Source organism: Pygocentrus nattereri, chromosome 13 (assembly GCF_015220715.1).
Source record: "Pygocentrus nattereri isolate fPygNat1 chromosome 13, fPygNat1.pri, whole genome shotgun sequence".
NCBI lineage: Eukaryota > Metazoa > Chordata > Actinopteri > Characiformes > Serrasalmidae > Pygocentrus > Pygocentrus nattereri.
Window position 1 is genome coordinate 22,782,616 of NC_051223.1, and position 20,940 is coordinate 22,803,555.

At 38.2% G+C, this 20,940-nt stretch overlaps 3 protein-coding genes across 3 annotated transcripts in view; 1 reads left to right on the top strand and 2 right to left on the bottom strand.

Annotated features, from left to right (window-relative positions):
- The window catches only part of tha1 (threonine aldolase 1), an 8,228-nt gene extending 1,954 nt beyond the window's left edge, over positions 1 to 6,274 (top strand). Inside the window, exons 2-7 of the mRNA XM_017695892.2 lie at positions 754 to 837; positions 1,601 to 1,689; positions 1,917 to 2,102; positions 2,629 to 2,766; positions 4,027 to 4,219; positions 5,357 to 6,274. Coding sequence (XP_017551381.2) covers positions 754 to 837; positions 1,601 to 1,689; positions 1,917 to 2,102; positions 2,629 to 2,766; positions 4,027 to 4,219; positions 5,357 to 5,655 — 989 coding nt within the window. The 3' untranslated portion in view covers positions 5,656 to 6,274. The remainder of the gene's footprint in view (positions 1 to 753; positions 838 to 1,600; positions 1,690 to 1,916; positions 2,103 to 2,628; positions 2,767 to 4,026; positions 4,220 to 5,356) is intronic.
- A 2,248-nt stretch (positions 6,275 to 8,522) lies between these two features.
- On the bottom strand, positions 8,523 to 15,771 carry tmem235b (transmembrane protein 235b). The gene is made up of 5 exons (XM_037543980.1): positions 15,419 to 15,771; positions 15,193 to 15,371; positions 14,910 to 14,969; positions 14,552 to 14,689; positions 8,523 to 9,235 (listed from the first exon to the last, which is right to left on the bottom strand). The coding sequence occupies exons 2-5, from the start codon at positions 15,362 to 15,364 to the stop codon at positions 9,000 to 9,002; spliced, it is 606 nt and encodes a 201-aa protein (XP_037399877.1). The 5' UTR covers positions 15,365 to 15,371; positions 15,419 to 15,771; the 3' UTR covers positions 8,523 to 8,999.
- A 1,262-nt stretch (positions 15,772 to 17,033) lies between these two features.
- On the bottom strand, positions 17,034 to 20,765 carry birc5a (baculoviral IAP repeat containing 5a). The gene is made up of 4 exons (XM_017696093.2): positions 20,174 to 20,765; positions 19,907 to 20,016; positions 19,343 to 19,460; positions 17,034 to 17,478 (listed from the first exon to the last, which is right to left on the bottom strand). The coding sequence occupies exons 1-4, from the start codon at positions 20,279 to 20,281 to the stop codon at positions 17,386 to 17,388; spliced, it is 429 nt and encodes a 142-aa protein (XP_017551582.1). The 5' UTR covers positions 20,282 to 20,765; the 3' UTR covers positions 17,034 to 17,385.
- Positions 20,766 to 20,940: the final 175 nt, after the last annotated feature.

Consider the following 20,940-nt stretch of genomic DNA (forward strand, 5'->3'; position numbering starts at 1 on the left):
TAAGTTTCAAGCAGCTATCTACAACGGCAGTAAACCTTTTAAGCATTTTTCTTTCACAAAAACATAACATGTGTACATAACGTTGTAGTTTTTAAATTGGATGCTTTAAAGCAAATAAGCTTGCTCACAAATTTGGATCAGGTCATCGCTGAGAAAGACAGCCATATTCTGGAGGCTGTGCAGTGCTTTGCCACTTGAAAAGTCTAATATAGATCATTGTTGATGTTTTTGTGATATCAAATGTCTAAAGGTTTGTAGACACCAGCTTACTCATCACTTATTCTAGAACCAAGGGTGTTAGTAGGGGGTTTTCTCAACCCCCATACTGCTCCCTAATGTCCTGTTCTAATGCATTTCTAAGAAAATATGGCAAGTTGTTTGTGCAAATGAATGCCTGTGTAAGCAGTGTGTGAATCTCATAGTAACTGAATTCACTAATTAAAATATATGAACAAATGAACAAATCTTCTTGCAATATGGCGCACCTTATAGGGTAAAGCCTGCACAGTATAGCGTAAAGCCTGCAGTTCGTGTCGTGGCCAGCAGAGGGCTAAACCCCTCTGTGGCAGCACAACTATATACTGTAAATGAATGGAATGTGTTACATGGAGGCACATAAACTAAAATAAATATTCATTGTCCTCAAATGGTGTCAAAATACAGTTCATCTAAAAACTGTTAAATATATGTAAATAATTAGATGCATGTAAAATTCTGTAATCAGAAGAATTTTTTCTTGCCATGTTTTTGTAGAGCTGCAGAAAATGGCAGCTGATATTTTTGGCATGGAGGCAGCTTTGTTCATCCCCTCAGGGACCATGAGCAATCTGATTGCAGGTAAGATGGATGGTGGACAGTGCCCAGAGGTTAAGTTAAAATTAGTTTCCATTCTTCACTGGTAACAGCAAAGGGTGAGAAAATGGACAGCAGTAATATTTCCTTTACTCTTGCCTTAAGATGGAAAGAGAGACTCTCACATTGTTTGTAAGCTTTTGAGTTTGTGCTTGGTAGGTTTGTGAATGCATGCACCTTGAATCTTCTCCTGGAAAACAAAACCTTGAAGCTGTTGATCTGCTATTCAATTTCACTGGCTCTTACTAAACATGCAGTCTTTTAGTGTAATTACTTTAGGATCTTTGCATTTACAGTTGGAATCACTACATAAGAGTAAAAATATTGTTGCTTAGCTAACATGAAGTAAAAATAGAACTACCTTTCCAAAAAAACCTAATCTAGTGAAAGTACAAATGAAGCAGGTCAAATATTACTTAAATACTGTTCTTGTAGAACTGCAGTAAAATTCTAATCCAACATCAGTCAGCATAGGAAATGATGTTGTCAACCTCTGTTTTTCTTTTTTTGATGCACGCTTGGTCTAAAATAAAATGATCAGTGTGGGAATCTGAGTGTCCAACTGTAAATTAGTGAAACATACACTAGTTATTAACACCTTTAGTGTTTGTCGTTGTGGTTCTTCATGCTATCTTGTCAAAGCTGTAAAGCTGCAGTTATTTTTATAGCAAAACCTTTGCTTTCTTACACTCTATACTTATTGCAGTTCTTTCCCTCTCCCCTGACTCTCTCTGTTTCTGTCTTTCAGTAATGGTGCACTGCAGGGAGAGGGGGGATGAGATGATAGTGGGGGATCTCTCTCATCTGCATGTCTATGAGCAGGGAGGAAGTGCACAGGTATGATTCACCAAGACACAATTATATTTAATTCAATTAATTCAATGTCATTTTTTTTCAGATTTTTTTTACCTTTTTTATTCAACTTTAATTCTGAACTAGAACAAAAAGGGCAAACTCTGAGGAACAACTTTTTGATACATGCCATTTTCCTATTATTATCTCGGTGTCTGATCCTGGTGTGATGGATTCTGATGAAAGGCACCTGCTCTGATGTATTTCCCCAGCTTGCTGGAGTACACTCTGCTACAGTCACGACTCTGGCTGATGGAACGTTTGATCTGGACCAGCTGGACTCAAAGATCCGTCATGGTTACCCTGATGCCCACTACCCCCACTCTCGCCTGGTGTGTGTGGAAAACACACACAACATCCTGGGTGGACGTGTCCTCCCCCTCTCCTTCCTGCGGGAGGTTAGAGATGTACTATTAATCAGAATCACATAAACATTTGGTCAGAATTTTGTTCATGCAATACAGTAACCTTCTCCCCTGAGAGTTAGGTTGTAGAGGAGAGTGCGGCACAAACTAACGTGGGGTGCAGGTTCAATTACAGTATACTTTCAGCCATCTTCTTATAGTCCTATATAAGTGTCAAATGTGTTTATTTCTTAATGAGCTCTGTGTTTAAATCACATTCACACCTATATCATTTTAATCACTCTGTAGATGTTTGTAACATGGTATCATGCATGTAAATGACTCCAAGTGCGAGCTAGCAAGGCTAAAGTACAGCGCCAGGACAGCAGGTTTAGTTGTAAGGTAGTGTTAACTTGGTATGTGATGTCACCTCAGATGACTTAGACCATTCATTTTACACTGTAAATTCAATTATACTTGGCTTTGGAGTGTTTTTTGAAGTGCATGTGAGTGTCCATCTATTTATAGTATGGCCTTCTGATGGTCTCAATTACACTATGTTGTTCCCTCTCTCTGTTAGCTGCGTTCCTTAGCAGATAAATATGGACTTGCTGTGCATATGGATGGGGCCAGGCTGATGAATGCAGCAGTGGCACTAGGTGTCCATCCCTCTGTCATACTGCAGCCCTGCCACACTGTCAGTGTCTGTCTATCTAAGGTAAGATCCTACTCATTATCCATGGGTTCAGTTTAAATGTGATTTTGAATCAGCTTTTACTGTCTTTCATACTCTACTTTGTTCATCTGATATTGTCCATTAGCTAGTTCTAGTGAAAGCACCTGTTCTTGGGTTGTAATGACATTGTCTCATTTTTTTTACTTGAAAGCAGATTCATCCTGTTTGCATGTAGTGGCAGCTAAAAGCGTACATCTTGATCTGGATTGCAATAATGACTTAAAAATAATGATATTTCCATCAACTCTTGGATGAAAAAGGACCATTCTGAAATCTCTATGAAAGCAACAAATTGAAGATGCTGTTGCTTTCGCTGCTGATCATGCTGCATATTCAGCCAAATTGATCTGAGAAATAGAAAAAAACCTGAATTGCCCAGAAATGTCCACAAACCAGGAGATTTAAGCTTCTGATTAATTATAGCTTTCTAAGTGATTCATTTATACAATGGAAATTTACCTGCATAATATTAGATGTGAAATGTTATGTAACCTGTTAGGGCATTTCCGCTGTCTTAGTAATCAAGCTTCTTTGTTCTACACAATATTGAATCTCATCGCTGACAGCAGGCCTGTAATCATTTTCCTGCCTTCCAGGATTTAAGACTCCCTGCTTCTCTCTCCAGAAGGAGTAAGCTCGGCATTGCTATTCAGTTCATTGCTCACATGCAGGGTTGCCTGGCTGAAGTAAACCCAATCACACTTGCCACTTAAAGTAATCCAGAGTTTGGATGTCAATGAGGACATTTGCATTTTAATTACAGGACTTGTTTGTATCTTCCAGGAAATGAGCCCTCTCTTTGTGTAATTTTACTCTTTTTCTGACACTGAAAGACATGGAATGAAACACAGATCGAGATTACTAACAGATGTATATGAAATTCCTTTTTGTCCTATCAAGGCATCTTAAAGATGTAAGGATACAAAATTGCTGAATCTGTGTCCGAGTTGTATGTCCCATGGTCTACATCTGATTTGAAACTATCATAGTGTTTTCAGCTTTAGGACAGTCATAAACTTTTCTGTGATAGTCTGTCCAGTTTAGAAAAGGATGACAAAGGCAGTCAGTAAAAAGCATGCTCTAAAAAGTTCTGCTCTGCTTACAAAACCTTGTTAGTTTTTAATAAGTAGGCAGTTCATACTGTATAAGAGATCATACTGAAAATACACTGCCTTGTAACCTTGTTACCTTGTGCTGTTTACAAAAATACGAGTTCATTTGCTATAATGTCCTCATTGGTAGGGATTGGGGGCACCAGTGGGCACCATGCTTTGTGGGCCAAAGGACTTTATACAGAAGGCAGTGCGTGCTCGTAAAGCACTGGGTGGTGGATTGCGCCAGTCAGGCATTTTGGCAGCAGCTGGCAAGATTGCTCTGACAGACATGACAAGTAGATTGGAAGAGGACCATAGGAATGCCAGGACCTTTGCTAAAGGTAATGCAGGCCTGTTAAAGTTTTACTAAAATCATGATAACTAGATTTATCGTAGACAAATGCTAACTTGAGATGGCTTAGTCTGGACTCTGATGGATGCAACATTGTCAAAGTGTGTGATAACATCTTATATAGCTATTTCAATATAAAAGAGAAGTGATCTGGTGTGTTACTGGGTTGCTAAAGCTAGATTCTAGTAGTTTTCTGACACCTGACTTAGTATTGTAATATCACTTCTAACTTCTGGCTCTTATTTCCCTTGCATGTGTGTAAAACTAAGACAATACTTATTTTGACTATGCTACGAGGCCTGCTACCAGACTCTGACTAGCACATGCATAGATAAATAATTACTATATACACACATTACTTTACAAAAGTATCTAAGAAAAAATTATTTAAAAGAAATCTAAGAAACACTACTCAGAATAAACACAAATAACACTGAGATTTTATGTTTTGGCTCACAAAATATCAACTGTTTTAAAGCAAAAAACATTTATTTTACTGTAACTATGAAGTAATGACTTAAAACGTCATTTAACGCTGAATGAAAAATTTGTTGGTAATTCATGCTCCATTAAAAATGTCCAGTCAGATTTTTCTTAAAGCTTGAAGGAAAACCTACAAGTAATAGAGCTAGATGTAAAATTTCAAAACACACACAAATATATATATATATTTATCACAATCTAAAATACATCAGATCTAAAGGGCATCAGCTGTTTGTTCATCCAGTTTATAAACTGAGAAATTAATTATTTATGTGATTATGTTGCATACCAAACACTTTTCCCATAATCATCTGTATGCAATACTGTCATGGATCCTACATATTTTCTGGGTCCTGTTGTCATTTTTTATTAATCAGTTAGTCATTTATTAATTGTAAGACTTATCAGCAACTACTATGCATTATTTGGTAACTATTATGGAAAAATTCTGTATTGTTATTAATTATTACATTACACATCCCTAAAGTAAAATAAAAAGTTGTATAATTCCTATACTAAAATAAAACCTTTGTACATTTTGTACATGGCTTTAAATATTGTACAGTTGTAACATATCTAAAGCTATGTAGAACAGAAAAAGTATGAGATGTGTTTCTTAAAGAGTCTCTGTTTTTACTTGCAGCTCTGACACAGTGCGACCCTCCTCTATACCAGGTGGACTTGGCTGCCATAGAAACGAACATTGTGCGGTTTAGACTGCGAGACCCTGGGCTGAGCCCAACTGAGTTCTGTGAGCTGATGGGAGCAGTGTGTGAGGGGGAGGTGGAGACTCTAGGGCAGGGTGTGCGTGTCCTGATGTTCCCATTTGTTGGGGACACTGTGAGAGCCGTGTGGCATCTAGACATTAGTGAGGAGGACACTCAACTGGCTATAAAGAAAGCAAAGTTTTTGGCTCAACAGTATAGTATAAAGAAAGCATAAGTCAAATGATGTCAAAAATCTAGAAATAACAAAGTCCAAAAGCTAAAAAGAGCTGTTGGCCACTCTGGGGGTGAAGGGCAGGAGGGAGATGTTAGTAAACACTTGGTATTTTGGAATCAGCACCTTGAATTTTGACAGATCAAATAGGGTGAGCACAAGTTACTTTTACTTATTAAAGCCTTATAAGGCCTTTTAAGTCTAACTTTGTAAAATCAGCATTTTTAATGGATTAACTGTCAATATGAATTTATGAGAAGAAATTTCAATTCAGTTCTCTGATATGATGATTTTGATAGCACACATAGGCTATTTGAATCTGTTTGTAAACATTGCTGTCTGGTTATGAGGCCAGTTTACACACTAATATGTACAGTTTGCTAGAAGCACACAACACAATTTTTTAAACCATATATTGCAATAGGGGTGGGAAATGTTCACAATACATCATATTTACGTTTAAGTTTTAAGTTGTTTGACAACTTGTTTGACAAGTTGAAACAGACAGCAGTGCCACATTTAAAAAATACAACCCCAATTCCAAAAAAGTTGGGATGCTGTGTAAAATGTAAAAAATTTAAATATAGACCCATATTTTATTCATAACAGAACATAGAACACATATCAGATGTTGAAAGTGAAACATTTTACCATTTCATGAAAAACATTAACTCATTTAGAATTTGATGGCAGCAACACATCTCAAAAAAGTTGGGACAGGGCTATGTCCTCCACTGTGCAGCATCCCCTCTTCTTTTAACAACTTTTTATTAATTAACTGTCTGTTAATGTCTGGGAAGTGAGGTGGCCAATTGCTGGAGTTTTGGGGAATGTTGTCTGCTCTAGGATTCTAGCTGCTCATTAGCCCTGGGTCTCCTTTGCTGGATTTTTCATTTTATGATATTGCCAACTGTTTTCTATTTGTGAAAGGTCTGGATTGCAGGCCAGCCAGTTCACTACCTGGACTCTTCTTCTGTGAAGCAATGCTGTTGTGATGGATGCATTATATGGTTTAGCAATGTCTTGCTCAAATATTCAAGGCCTTCACTGAAAGAGACGCCGTTGGTATGGGAGCATATGTTTTTCTAAAACCTTTTATATACTGTTCAGTAATGATAGCACTTTTTCAGATGTGTAAGCTGCTCGCTTTTGAACTTTGTGCTGATAACAACCTGGATGGTCCCTCTCCTCTTGAGTACTCAGGGTACAGCATACATGGTTTCCAAAAATAATTTAAAATTTTGATTCATCTGACCACAGAACAGTTTCCCATTTTGCCTCAGTCCATTTTAAATGAGCTTTAGCCCAGAGAAGATGGTGGTGTTTCTGAATCGTATTGATATATGGCTTCTTCTTTGCATAATACAGCTTTAATTTGCGTTTGTGGGTTGCATGGGAAACTGTGTTCACAGACAGTGATATCTGGAAGTGTTCCTGAGCCCAGACAGAATTATGCCCGTTTTCAATGCAGTGCTGCCTGAGGGCCCGAAGATCACAAACATCCAACATTGACCACCTTGTCCCTTGCCTATATTGTAGTTTATCAGTTTTATCAAGAGCAAATACATCAATGGATGAGCCAGTATGATTTGAGATCAGTAATGCTCATTTATTCCATTATGTAAACCAATAAAGGTACCAAAAACATGTATGTACAACCAGATGAATAATCAAAATAAATTTTTGCAGTGTCTCTAAATCTCCAGGCAGAAATGATTAAGAGACCTGGAACACAGTTTAGGAGGTGTTTCTATGTTTGGAGTAATTGCCTTTGTCATCAGGGCTTATGTAATAGTGTCCCATAAGCGTGTAACACGTTCATTACAGAGATGGATCGTCATGACGACCAGGGTGAGATTGCATTTGCTGTGCTGCATCTCAAGAGGAGCCCAGGGCCACATGCTAGTCACAGCACATAACTTAGATCCTTCTGATCCAGCAGCATTAGAGGTGTTTTACAAAAGCACAATGAGTGTGTCTGAGATAATTAAATTTTATGAATAAATTGTCCCTAGCAGTATTGAATTGTACATTTTGTTTTATTTCTAATTTGTCTCCTGTGCATATAAGACTTGGCTTTGAGTTAACTTTGATGGTCTAATCAATAGTTGCCCATAGCAGCAGTGTTTCCCATGGGTTCTAATAGTTCACAACTTATGTGAGACTCATGTTAATAATTATCTCTTGCTCTATACATAGGTGCAATTACTTCCTACATGTTTGAAGCTAAACCAATGGCAAGCATGTGTATTTATATCAGTGAAACCATTTTGTATCCTTTGCAATTAGTTGATGTTCAGTAATGTGCCCTGACATGTAATTACCTCTTCAATACATAAGGTCAGGTTGCAGTGGTTAAACATGCACATGCAAACTAAAATGAAAGATTCAATAGTTTTTTTTAAGTTACAACTGCGTTATAACTAAACAATGGATAAGAATAGCAATATTGTTACCATTTAATTATTTAATAATAGTGAGCCTAACTGTAGCCTAGTTTGTGGCCCATTCACTCTGATTGGGTTGTAATTCTGCAGGCAAAAGCTTTTAACAAAGCTTCTCTCTCTGCACTTGCCATGAGAATATATAGGTGGAAATGATAAAATTTGGTAAATCTTTGCCCTAATGTTTTTTAGTACATACCATAATTTAAGATCATTTAAAATAATTTTCACTGTCCCTCGCATCTCTATAAAGACCTCTATGTTTGTAAATTTGACTTTGCTTTATTTGCCTAGTAATACATGGGCAACCAAGTATGAACAAATAAAATAAAGTGGGCCAAGAGATACAATGATGATTTGGAAAAATGTTTACTAGAAAAGTACAATAATTTAGATGAAAGTGAAGTAAAAGAAGAGAAAAATGAAAACGTTCAGTCTTCTTGTTTATAGTATATTGGCTCCAGATAATAACCACTTGATTTCTTTAGAAATACAGCCTTCCCATTAACAACAAACATCCAAAACACAAGTACTTATGTTTTTTTTAAGGTTTACTCACAAAACGACATGAAATAACCACCACAACAATGTTTATATCTCTCAAGGTGAGTTAAACAAAAATATTATTACAGTGATTATGAATAGAAACTATCCTTTTTAGGTCCAACGACCACGCTTTCTTCTATAATAAAGAATAATTAGGTAATTACAGGAAATGGATACAACAAAGGCTGTAGCATGGGTATAAGTAACATGTACAGCATTTAGGAACTGCTGATTTGATAAAAGAAAGTCTGGGACAAAATATGCCAACACAAGCACTACTGATTTTCAACTTGCCAAACAATTACCTTTAGTAATTACCCTAAAATACCAGAGCTTTGGACTGGAGACATGCGTGTCTTATATGGGGGCCACAGTCTCCTGGTACTGGGTTAATTGGGCCATCCTGGCAGCAAGCAGCAGGAGCAGACCAGTTATCACTTCCAGGATAAAAGAGAGCCAGGCCATGCCCATTGACCAACCGAACGACGTGTGAACCAGAGCCATCTGCTCCGGCCCCATCCTCTTCTCTGTCTCTTCCAGAGCCTGCTGTGAATAGCTGATGTACAGACTTACACCAGAGAGTGTGAGTAGACCTGATAATGAACACACACACACACACACACACACACACAATTCAGCAATATACAGTATGCATTTTTACTTACACTCATGAGCCACTTTATCCACTACACCTACCATTTAGGTGCACTTGTAAGTATACAATTACTGACTGCAGCCCATCTGTTGTTATGTACATGAACATGTTGTGTTATGAACATATTTTGCCAGCCACTCTTAACCATGGTGTTTTTCACATTTTCTGCAGAGATGTCAACAGTTCATTCAGAGTAGTATGAAATTGTAGAGAAACTTACCGACTCTGATTTCTTTACAGTGGTGGTGATAGGAAACAGGGTTTGCGATGTCTACAACACAAACAGCCATTTTATTCACTGCCTGTACCTCTCTGCCATGACTGGATTAAATAAAAGACATTTGGCCAAAACCTTCTCTCAGCAGTATTGTAAAACATTGTCTCAGGCTTTAGGTAATGTATTTATAATAACTGCGACTTGGCTTTTAAAGCCGTAAAACACTTTGGACATCTGGTACCCATTGCCACCGGTCCGAACAATTTTGACTTGGTAAGTTTCTCCTGAACAGTGCATTTCACATCAAACCACCCTGAATTAGTTTGTTAACATCTTAATGGTTTAACACCTTATATGGCCAGGTCCCAACTTTGGCCCAAAGTTTTACTACATACTTCTATAACCCAAGAACAGCTTAGCCAATTTGTACTGATGTCCCTGTAGATAATAATACGCTTTATTATCTAATAAACCTGTTTTTTTAAGGGGTTCATTGAAAAAAAGGTGGAATCATCCTTAAATAATGTTATCCAAAAATGTTCAAATACAATATTATAGCTTTACTGACTATTGCTTTGTTTTAAAAAAAAATAATTTTAATGATTAAATTATGCAGAAATCTTTGGTAGGGATTCTTAATTATGCAAAATTTCCCATCCATGTCAGGGTTGTAGCTCTTGACATAAATGTATCCCTGCATGTACATTCAGTTTTTCTTCCCTGAGCTGCTTGATAACAGTAACCTCCTTTAATTACAAGAACCTTAACAAGCAGACAGCAGTATAAAGTGGCCATGATGAAGTGAAGTATTTCGAATACAAAGAACCATTTAATATAAGCTAATAAAATGCTTATTCTGCATTGCACTTTACATTGTGAACTGTAACCAATTGTCTTATAAGTTAAATACATGTTCCATATTTCATGTTTTTAGTAAAATGGTTGTGAGATTAGTATCACAAAAAAATTATAAAAAGAAAAAGTAAAATGGAGGCTCTGGCAAATCTGAACAGTATTGTGAAGAGCTTCAAACACACCTCAAAGGTTTTTTTTTTATTTTTAAAGGACACGCTGCTGACTCAGACGAGCTGTATTGCTGGCCCTCTGAATGCTCAGCATTGATTTAGATGACTATAACTCACCTTTTACAGCCGTACTGGACCACATGGCTACAGAGATAAATTTTACTCACTCTCTTTCAAGTCCACCTAATTATGTTCTCAAGTTGACTCACACAATGCAAGCATTAGCCAAAAAACGGTATAAATCCTATCCAGTGCATGCCAATGTGCCAATCGTAATTGTAGTGTACTTTATAATAGCACTCAGGAGATGAACTACTAGATCCTATTGGTAAGCTGCATCACAGAATCAAAATGCTGACTCGCTAAGGTGGCCAAGTACTTTTCTCATGAATACAAAGGTCTAAAACCTCATGGGTACAAAAAAGCCTTTACATTTACTATGCCACTGAATCAACAGAACACATCAGCTGCACTAATGTAGGCAGAGCTCATACTGGCCCATCACTAAGGTACCCAAAGGTGCTCTGAATCTCATACAGCAGGCATTGTAACCAAATTACCATTAGACCATGCCACTGTGGAACTGGAGCAGCGGAGCCCATATCTAGTTAAACTCTGGCAAAATGAGACTAGATTTTCACATGAGCCATGAACTTCAGAGGCAGTAAGGAGTGAAAATAATGCAAGCTCTAATTAGCAAATGTAGTAATGATGTAAGAGAAAACAGATTGAATTTGGAATTGATGTCATACGTACAGCTGAGCAGACCATGTTTTTATGCCTAAATCACAGCTATACATGAGGAGACAGGAAAATCTTAAACTTTTAGAAAGTTCTGATCCAAAACATCATGTACTTGACATTAACAAGCAGTAATATCCTCGTTTTGAAATACTGAAGACTTTTGTGCCTCTGAGACTTTTGATTTAAAATGATTGCTGGGCATGAGCGAAATATAACTAATTTCCTGTGGTGAAGCATTCTTTACCTTTTTCACTGCTAGCTGCTCTCTTGTGGTGAACAATTATGGCCTAACATTTCAAGAACAATAGAGAGACCCTCAGAATGAAGCATGTGGTTTGTGCACCTCTCACATGGTCAGTGGGAGATGGAGATTTGTGTTTATGGTGTTTATGACCACCCAAAGGTGGCCTATTGTGGGTTTGCCTTTTGTGATCAATATCTCCTTGTGTGTCCTTTCTGTTTACAAATGTGGACTTTCTCATATATGAAAGGTAAAATGACCAATGTTGACTTAACACAGGAGTTATCTGAGTCCAGTTTCCTCCATGCTGAATTAGACTCAAAAGCGATGAAGCCTTCATTGAGCCTTGGAGATTTTATTCCTCATCTTGTTTTGGATTCTGTTTGAGAAGTAAAGTAATATAGTAGGCCTCAGGAAACAGAGTGAGAGAAATTGAATAGCTTTAACAGTGTTAAACACATTCCATGTGCCCCTCATTACCACTGTGATAAGTATAAAGAATTATTTGCTGGCTGCTCCTTTTATATCAAGACAAGGAGACCTTTATGTGTGTCATAAGCTTTTGGGTGCCAACTGGGAGGAAGCAGGCCTTGAATGCTGTTATCCAACAGCAAACTGACTGTACCACTAGTCTTTTTCTGTAGGAATGTAGATCTAAAGGGGGTGTGGATATTATAGTGTGCATGAGGAATATGACTGGTCGTTAAGAAGATTGTCAAATACTGTATGTAGATTAATACTTACTAATCTTACTAATCAATAATTCCATCACATTTGTCAGTGTTGGATATATTACATAAGAAATATGATTATAATAAGTTAATGCATTAATATAAATATGAATATATTACATAATATGTGATTACAAATGTAACTAGTAACAATCCTTTATTCTGTTTTTACTCTGGGCAGTGCAGGATGGGACAGTACGGTTATAAATCTGTGCTTGCACATTTTGTTGTAATTTTCACTGCAGAGTGAATCTGTTAACGTCCTGCATTTGGATCTTCCCTTTTTGCTCCCTTTCCCTCAGTGTTTTCAGGTGGACCTTGTTGCTATGTGACTGACGTCTCAGTTTTCCCAGCGCATGATTGGCTGTTCCTATTGGCGCCGGTTATAAAAGGCCTTTGAAGTCGGAGCAATATGGAGTGGTTTTCTCATTTGGTCTCGCACGGTTCCGCATCCCTGGCTGCCCGCCAGTCGACAGACCGGGTTTTTGTCCATTTACTGTCCTACAGGTTTCTGTGGGCCAGTAAAGATGTTATGGTAGTTTTGTTTATTTTGTTAGAAAGGAAACGTAGGGGTGACCTGCCCTTTTTGTTTGATTTGTTGGATTTTGTTTATCGGTAGTGTAGTGAGGGTAGTGTTTTTGTGGTTTCTTTTTCTTTTCTTTTCTTAGGTAAGTTAATTTCTTTTATTTATTTTTGGGCCTTGGGTCTCCCTGAAGTTATGTTTCCTTTGTTTTGTTTTTTGTTTTAGTGGCTTGTTGAGAATAAGTTTGATGAGAGAAGTGAAGTGCAAAGCATCGAATAACCTGTCAAACCCGTATTTGATGTGTTCTTAGTATTTTTTTTTTTGTTAAGTTTTGTTTTGGTCTGGTGTCTGGGTGGCCAGTCTTGTTTCTTCTTTGTGCGTAGGAGACGTAACAAATCTTACCATACTTCTTTCTTGGGTACCAAGCATACCGAACCAGAGAGGACACAGGTACCTGACCCAAGGTACGGACAGTCCTAGGTTTGGCTTAGAAACCGTACTGTGTTGTACCTCGCTGCTCCGTTAAAAAAACACCTTTACAGTACTTAAAAACTGGAACCTAATCTGATTAGACTACTTCTAATTTTTTTCCTTAAAAGTAAAGTCTTTTCTGTCCAGCTACTGGTCAACTTCTGAACTCTCCCATCTTGTCTGTTCAAAGTTCAGACCATCTGAAGATACAGCGCTAGTATCCTATCCCCTTTCTCTTTCACCCCTGAAGACATAATAAAATTACTGGTAAATCATGAACTAAGAACTACTGTTTAAAATTCTTTTTTTTAACTGAATTTCCCAAAAGCAACTCAGTACAAAGATGATTCTTAAATGTTAGAGCGAGTGTGACACTGAACACTTTTTTGACCAGTTAAAATGATCTTAACACAGATGATCTTAAACTGGGCCATAAAAAAACACTAGAACTTTAAAATAAATATGAATAATACACTATGAAAAACATTAATATGGTTAAAACACATTTTTGTTTTCCAAAAAAGGTTATTGATGTCTTACAAGATGTTTGGTTCCAGTTCTCAATTTACCTCAGACTTGCACAGATTTTTTTGTTCAATTCCATTAAACACAACTAATTTAATGTTGTTAATTAATAATTCATTAAAAGCAGATAGAGAATGGTAACTGCAAGACTGGGTGACCTCATGGAGAAGTTTGTAGATGGTTATGATGACATGTAGTCTGTTACTACCCACAACTGCATTAGATTGACAAGCAGAAGATATAGTGATTTCTGGACATTAAACATCACATGAGATTATTATAGAAACGTCCTAAAAGTTTATACTCACTTCCCATCTCTCCCCGACACTCTTTTCCTTCACTTCTGTTGTACTGCTAACATTTTTGATGAGCAAAAATGCAATAAAGTAAACTGTAAATTCATTTCTCCCTTATGTATTATACGATAATGTGCTGTAATAACATCAGTCCCAAAACACACATCAGCAAACCAATTATTCTCAAATTCTTTCCTCTCTTGTACCCTGGGTGTTCATAAGCAAAAGCACGATGCTCACAGAGTAATGTGGAAATGCGTTGCAATTACAAAACACAAGATTTTGTAATTAGATGACCGTCACCTTAGAAATCTAGTGACAAGTTTAAGAGCTTTAAAGTACTATAATAATGTAACAATGCAAAAATAACTGCAATTATAATGTAATCATGTATTAACTGCAATACAATGAAACATAAAACAATTGCATAACAAAACTAAAATCCAGCATGGACAGGCAGACTTAGGTGGCTGAAACTTACTGCAAAGAAGAAAATAGGAGGCAGCACCCATGAGGAGAGCCCTACTCCGGGCCAGAGAGCTGACCAGACCACATATTCCTCCAAACACTAACAGCACCAGACTCAGAGGCAGCAGAATGGCTATCACATTGTGCATGTCTGCATGGAGGAAGGTGAATTACAACTGATTAGTTGCAGGGTGATGTTCATGTGGAGTGCAAACACAAATAAGCAAAGAGAATGAAGTTCACTGTGCCATGATCAGCAGCACAGACTAAGGAGAAGCAAGTTATGTTGCTCCTCTATAAAAGCCACATGATTTGAAAAGAAATTGTAATAACTTCATACACATACAGAGTCAAGTATCAAAAAGGCTTACTTTGCATGTGTTGTGTTGATTCTGAAAGGTCATGCGGAGCTTCTGAGAAGGGTTGTACATCTACAGTCAAAGACATCAACAAATCAGTGAACAAAATCAGCAGATTACATATTACCATATATTTACCTTCCATAGACATAAGATATAACATTAGAATACTATCAGAAATATTCATCAAGCAGATAACATTAAACAAAGGACATATCATCAGCCTACTTGTAGAAAGCAGGTTTCAAGGAGACACTTCCAGATCTATATGAGGAAAACAAAATCTTCGCCATACCATCACTCACTCCCCAAAATCCGGAGTGCACGTGTTCAGGCTCCGTGAGGTTCGTGCGCGAGTCGTCTATGATGTACCAGTACTCAGTTCCTATTGCGAGCGCTAGGAAGCAGAAGCTGAGGATGCCGTTCACTCCAGCGGTGACAACCACAGAGCCAAATCCAACCTTCATATCGAGCCGCGAATCTGCCACGTACAGCGACACAGAACTACCCCAACAGCAAACTTCTACCACTTGCCATTCACATCCAATATCGCGCGACAATAACGAAGTGCACTCAGCTGCCCCCCTCCCGCGTTTATATTGCTGGCAGTGACTGAAGAAAGTGTCCCAGGGTGCCAGTAAAGACGTTCACGGCGACTATTCGCACTAAAGACGACCCTCCAGCAGTGCGCGCCCCCTCACTCCAGTGCGCCTTAACGCACCGCATCCTGTGGCAGATCTAACACACTGTATTTCTAATACGGCGTTATGTAACACACAATAAACCAGCTACTACAATTTAACACCCACACTTTCCTCTCGTTTCCTGTGTGTTAGTAAGCCAAAGCAGGACGCACTTGGTTTCTGTTTTTTTTTTCCCAGCATGGTTGTTAGTAGATGAAGACTGGAGGTTATGGAACCAGCCCTGTGACCGGAAGGTCGCCGGTTCGATCCCCTCACAGTCCATGACTAAGTGCCCTTAACCCCCCTAACCTAACCCCCAATTGCTCCCCGGGCGCCGTGGATAGGGCTGTGCACCGCTACGGGCAAGTGTGCTCACTGCCCCCTAGTGTGTGTGTTCACTAGTGTGCATGCATGTGGCTGTTTCACTGCACGAATGGGTTAAATGCAGATGTCTAATTTCACAGTGTACAAACCCAGCTGGCAAAATGGTTCTAAAAATTCTAGAAATCCAGGGAGGAGTAAAAGGGTTTTAGAGTAACAGTGTAATAACTAATAATAATGCAATAACTTACCATAGGCTCAAGAAAACACTAGCATTTACATAAAATGTAAAACGATCACATAAAACCTTAATCCACCACGGACATGCAGACTTATCCGACAGAAACTTCCTGCAGGAGAAAATAGAAAGCATCGCCTCTATGGACAGCCCTACTCTGGGTCACAGAGCTGTGCAATGCTTAAGAAATTATTTATGTCAAGAGATTTGGTAAAAGACCAGCCCAAATCTAAGTCTTCTCTACAACAGTTACACCACAATACAATATATGCAGCTTTTGCAAAAGTCACAGACAAAAGTATTTTCACAGGTAGTCTTAAGTTCTAGGAATAAAAAGGTCTTAATACTAGTAAGAAAACTAATATCCCCACTGAACATGTCAGCTCATTTACTGGTGCTGTTGGATATGCAGAAGTCTTTGTCTGACCATTAACATTACATAGAGATCATCCATATATTTCAGAAATAATGTCCCCACTATCCACCCCACTAATACCACCACATTGTATCACAGGATTACAATCATTTGCACTTAGTTTATTTCAGTATATTCCTCAAAAATGCCCAAAGAGAAAAAACAAACAGCAGCCTAGTACCAACAATTGAAGACCAGGAACAAAAATCTTAATCGAACACAACAGCCCAGGGTCCAGCTCATTTAGTGGTACTGTTGAACATACAGCACAAGCAGGAGTTGTTGTCCATCTAAGGAAGCTGCTTATAGATTCCGACCTGGGCAACAATAGTGTTTTTGCTTGTAAAAACACTAACACTGGAATAAACACAAATAATACATCATCATGAAACATCTATACAAAATAAATGTTGTTAAAATTTGACTTTTTGTGAAGTCAAAAAAAAAAAAAAAACAAAACAAAAAAAAAAAAAAACATGTTTGGTTCCACCTCCCCTATATGTGCTCCAGCCATTGCATGTGTTTAGTCCCCACCCTCAGCAACCCTGATTTGATTTAATAAGGTATTGCTTAGCCTAACCAGGTTCTGCATAGCATTAGGCTTCCTCAAAGAGAAGTCTGTACATAGTTCAGCTAAACATAATTTTCTCAAGGTTGCCACACAGGCTGCAGCTGACACATTAATACACACACACACACACACACACACACACACACACACACACACACACACACACACACACACAAAATCCACTCCAAGTATATACATGTCTAAAGCAGCAAGGGAAACAGAAACACAAAGAGGTCATGAGGTAGTCTCGGTGTCCATCTTCATTCTTCACCCATTGCTGTCTGAATGATCTTGCCTCTTTTCAACTTCACAGCCTCTTCAAACTTAACAATGGCTTGTTGGCATGTCTTTTTCTAAAAACACACAAAAAAATGTTACTTAATTTCATTTCACAACTTGCTCCTAATTCATAGATAATATTACATGTAATGCTGCCAAAACTCCAACAAAACAAAGGAAATAAGCATACCCAACAATTACTTGCCAGTTTATTTTTTTTATGCTGACTAACAAATTTGAAAGTACTTTTATTTTTTGGCAAATGTGTCATTTTCCCTTTTCCTTTGATTTAAGGGGGCCATGAAAGTTAGCTAGATAAGGTAACAGAAGTTTTCTCAGTGAGGTACTTTGGGTCAGTTTGATCCTTCTTGATATAAGATCAGGATGCTTACGTGAAGCTTTCCAGTATGCAGATGATTCTGTACTACTTGACAGAAATAAGGCAGCAGTATAGATAAACACAGTTATACTACATAATCAAAATGACTTGCTAGTTAACATAAATGGTCATTTCACATTTGTTATAGAACTTAAATCACAGCTTTAAAATGTATGCAAATAATAAGCTTGAACTGTGCTGTCATTTGAATAAGTTAAAAATGTTTACTAAAGGTGAACCAAAGGATAAATGTTCTTAGTGAAAAACAGTTTTGGCTGTGGCATTTGTGCTGCTTCATTTTGTTTTGTTTTTTTTTCCTTTGAAAAGAAGTAAGATTTAAGGTGCACAGCATAAGCTACACTTTGGAGTTCTTGTACATGATTCATGAATTGTAGAATCTTTGTGTTTTATTAAAATGTAAACATTGTTCCATATAAACTCAATATATTTCAAGCATAATGTCCCCATTATCCACTCCATTAAAATCACCTCATATCACAGCCAAAGGGAAAAAAAGGTTCTACAATGGTTCTTTAGTAAAGGCAATACCTCCATTTAATGCTTAAATGGTTCTTTTCATGGCAAAATGGTTTATCAGGTTGATGATTGATGAATATGTTTAGGACCTCAGTCTTTAAGTCTTAACAAGTAGGTTTTTAGCCTAGTCAAGCCTCTGGTAATCAGTTTTTCCTGTTAGATAAAAAGAGCAGATCCGGGGGTTCATAGACAGAGTACTATGGTAAACTGGGAGCGTTGGTGCTGTCGTCCTGTTGCTCTCATGCTTTCACTCAAGTGTGCTGATATTGGAGCAGAGCAGAGCAGAGACCTCACGAAGCCCTCATGTCTCTTAACTTCTGGCTCTTCCTTTTAGTTAGGCTGTAATAGACAGACCTGCCAGAGTCTGCATCACTCGCAATATTGCACTGTAATCAGTCTCTCTTACTAGAATGAACTGCCTGTTGTCTTTCTCTGTCGAGCTGAATAACTACCTATCCTATGTGGTCTGATGCTGTTGCTTCATCTGCCTTGATTGGTTGCCCACTGCTCACCAGCCTTCTGGGCCAGTTTGACCACATTGGAGCTTCTGGCGGTACAACATTGTGCACACTTCACCTGCACTGACCCTTCTGATGATACTGCTGTTGCACAGACTCTAACTACTTAATCATAGCCATTGCTTCTCCTGTTGGGAGCTGTTCCTTGGCACCGTCACTATTGGCTTGCTCATGAAGGCTTGGACCCGAATTTTGCTTTGTGACAATGCCTGTTGTAAAAAGCTCTCTCTATATATCTATTTCTCTCTCATATACACACATACATACATGCCTTGATATATATGGTTCTATACAGCATCCTTGAAAGACACAAAAGTGAAACCTTGCCTCAGGACATGTTAGGACCTGCTCATGCCCAGCTAGTGTAGACAGTAAGTCTGGTGAAAGTACCTTCCCAGTTAAATCTAAAGAAATGTGAAGAACTTGACTCACACCCTTTGTAGATGGAGCAGGGGTGGGGTGGGGTGGGGTGGTGGATCGGGGGCTTGTTTGGCTCATACTTACAATCCCAAATTTCTGTCTCTCTTTCTCAAGTCTGAGAAATTCCTCCACAGTCAGATCTTCCACCGACTTCTTCATTGTGATGAAGTTGCAGGTGGGCGAATGCGCTTTGTGCTCCTTTCTATATTGAAGGAAAGCGTGTCAAACATGATTTAAATGTAGAATTGTGTTTACATGTTAAATATGAACTTTAATAGCTAGTGTAAATCTTATGGGCTGATCCTCAAGGTGACTACTGGATAGCTTCACAACAGCATTAAAACACTAACAACGTTTCATGATGCACCTTAAACTCCATGCACCTTAATATTTCCATTTTTCTGACATCTGGTAAACCGGAGCCGTCAAAGTAGAGCCACATTTGAAAAACAACTGCCATACAATCATTTGATTCGAATATTTCACACTGCACTACACTAATTCAAATTTAATCAAACATTCGATAGGACGCACTGATACTCAGAAAAGGGGCCAAACTCAGACAAGCGTATTGTGAAAGTTTTCTCGATAACGTTCCTGTTATATTGACCAGCTCTAATAGGCCGCAGCTCTCGTACAAAGACTCACTTGGGGTCGTCTTCAGGCTCCCAGCCCTCCAGCTCTTTCAGACAAAAGAAGCACTGCGCTACGTCGGGGCTGTTTCCAGACGGTGTGTGAATGAATCCAGCTTTAGCCATCTACAACAAGCATTTTAGTTAACCATTAGCAAAACACTCACCATGAACAGAGACACCGACAACAAAATCCCGTTTCTAAGCTCCATGTAACTATAAGGCTTACAGTCCTAGCTAGTCAGCTAGCGTTAAAGCTAGTTGTTTTGGTCGTATTACTTACGTTCTCAGGGGTACAACCGCAGCCCTCCTCAAACGGCCAGCCAACGAAAGTTAACAGCCTGTTTTCATAGAAATACATCTTTGTATAGCCGTCATTAGCTAGATCCATGTTGATGAAGTCTTTGGGGCTTGGTTTGGTGTTTTGTTGTTTTACTGAGCAAGTCACACTACCGCCTGTTGAAGTTTAAATTTCCCAGCGGCCATCTGATTGGTTAAGAGATTTAACACGCATGCGCTCATTCCGGAGAAAGAGCGCCATCTTGTGGAGCGGCTGCAGGTTGATTCATCAAATGATGCATGTAATGACATTTCTTTACTATTTATGATATTTTTGGCAGAGAAAAATCTGAAATGACACCATTTATGTCTCACTAAGTTATCAAACTGACAAGACAGTCTATTAGAGGCCTACACTGTGAAAGGACTCAAATGACAGCAAATAAAAATAAATGAAAAAGTTCACAAAAGAGAAAGACAACTGATTACGGACCTAATGGGCTCAGCCACAACAATATTCTTGCAAACAACTCTTTAAATGCTGTACAAATTCATACTGTTCCTGATAGCTGTAGTCTTTGATTGTCCACAATATGGAGATGCAAGAACAATTTGTTGTCAAACTCTCCTAACAAACCAAGAAGTAGTTAAATAATATATGGCTGAGAATATTTTAATGGAAAAGCCAATCTGAAGTTCACATCTTAATGACAACAGGTCTTACAAAATTACACTTGTAGAAATCAATTTTCAAGCTACATTATGCTGCCT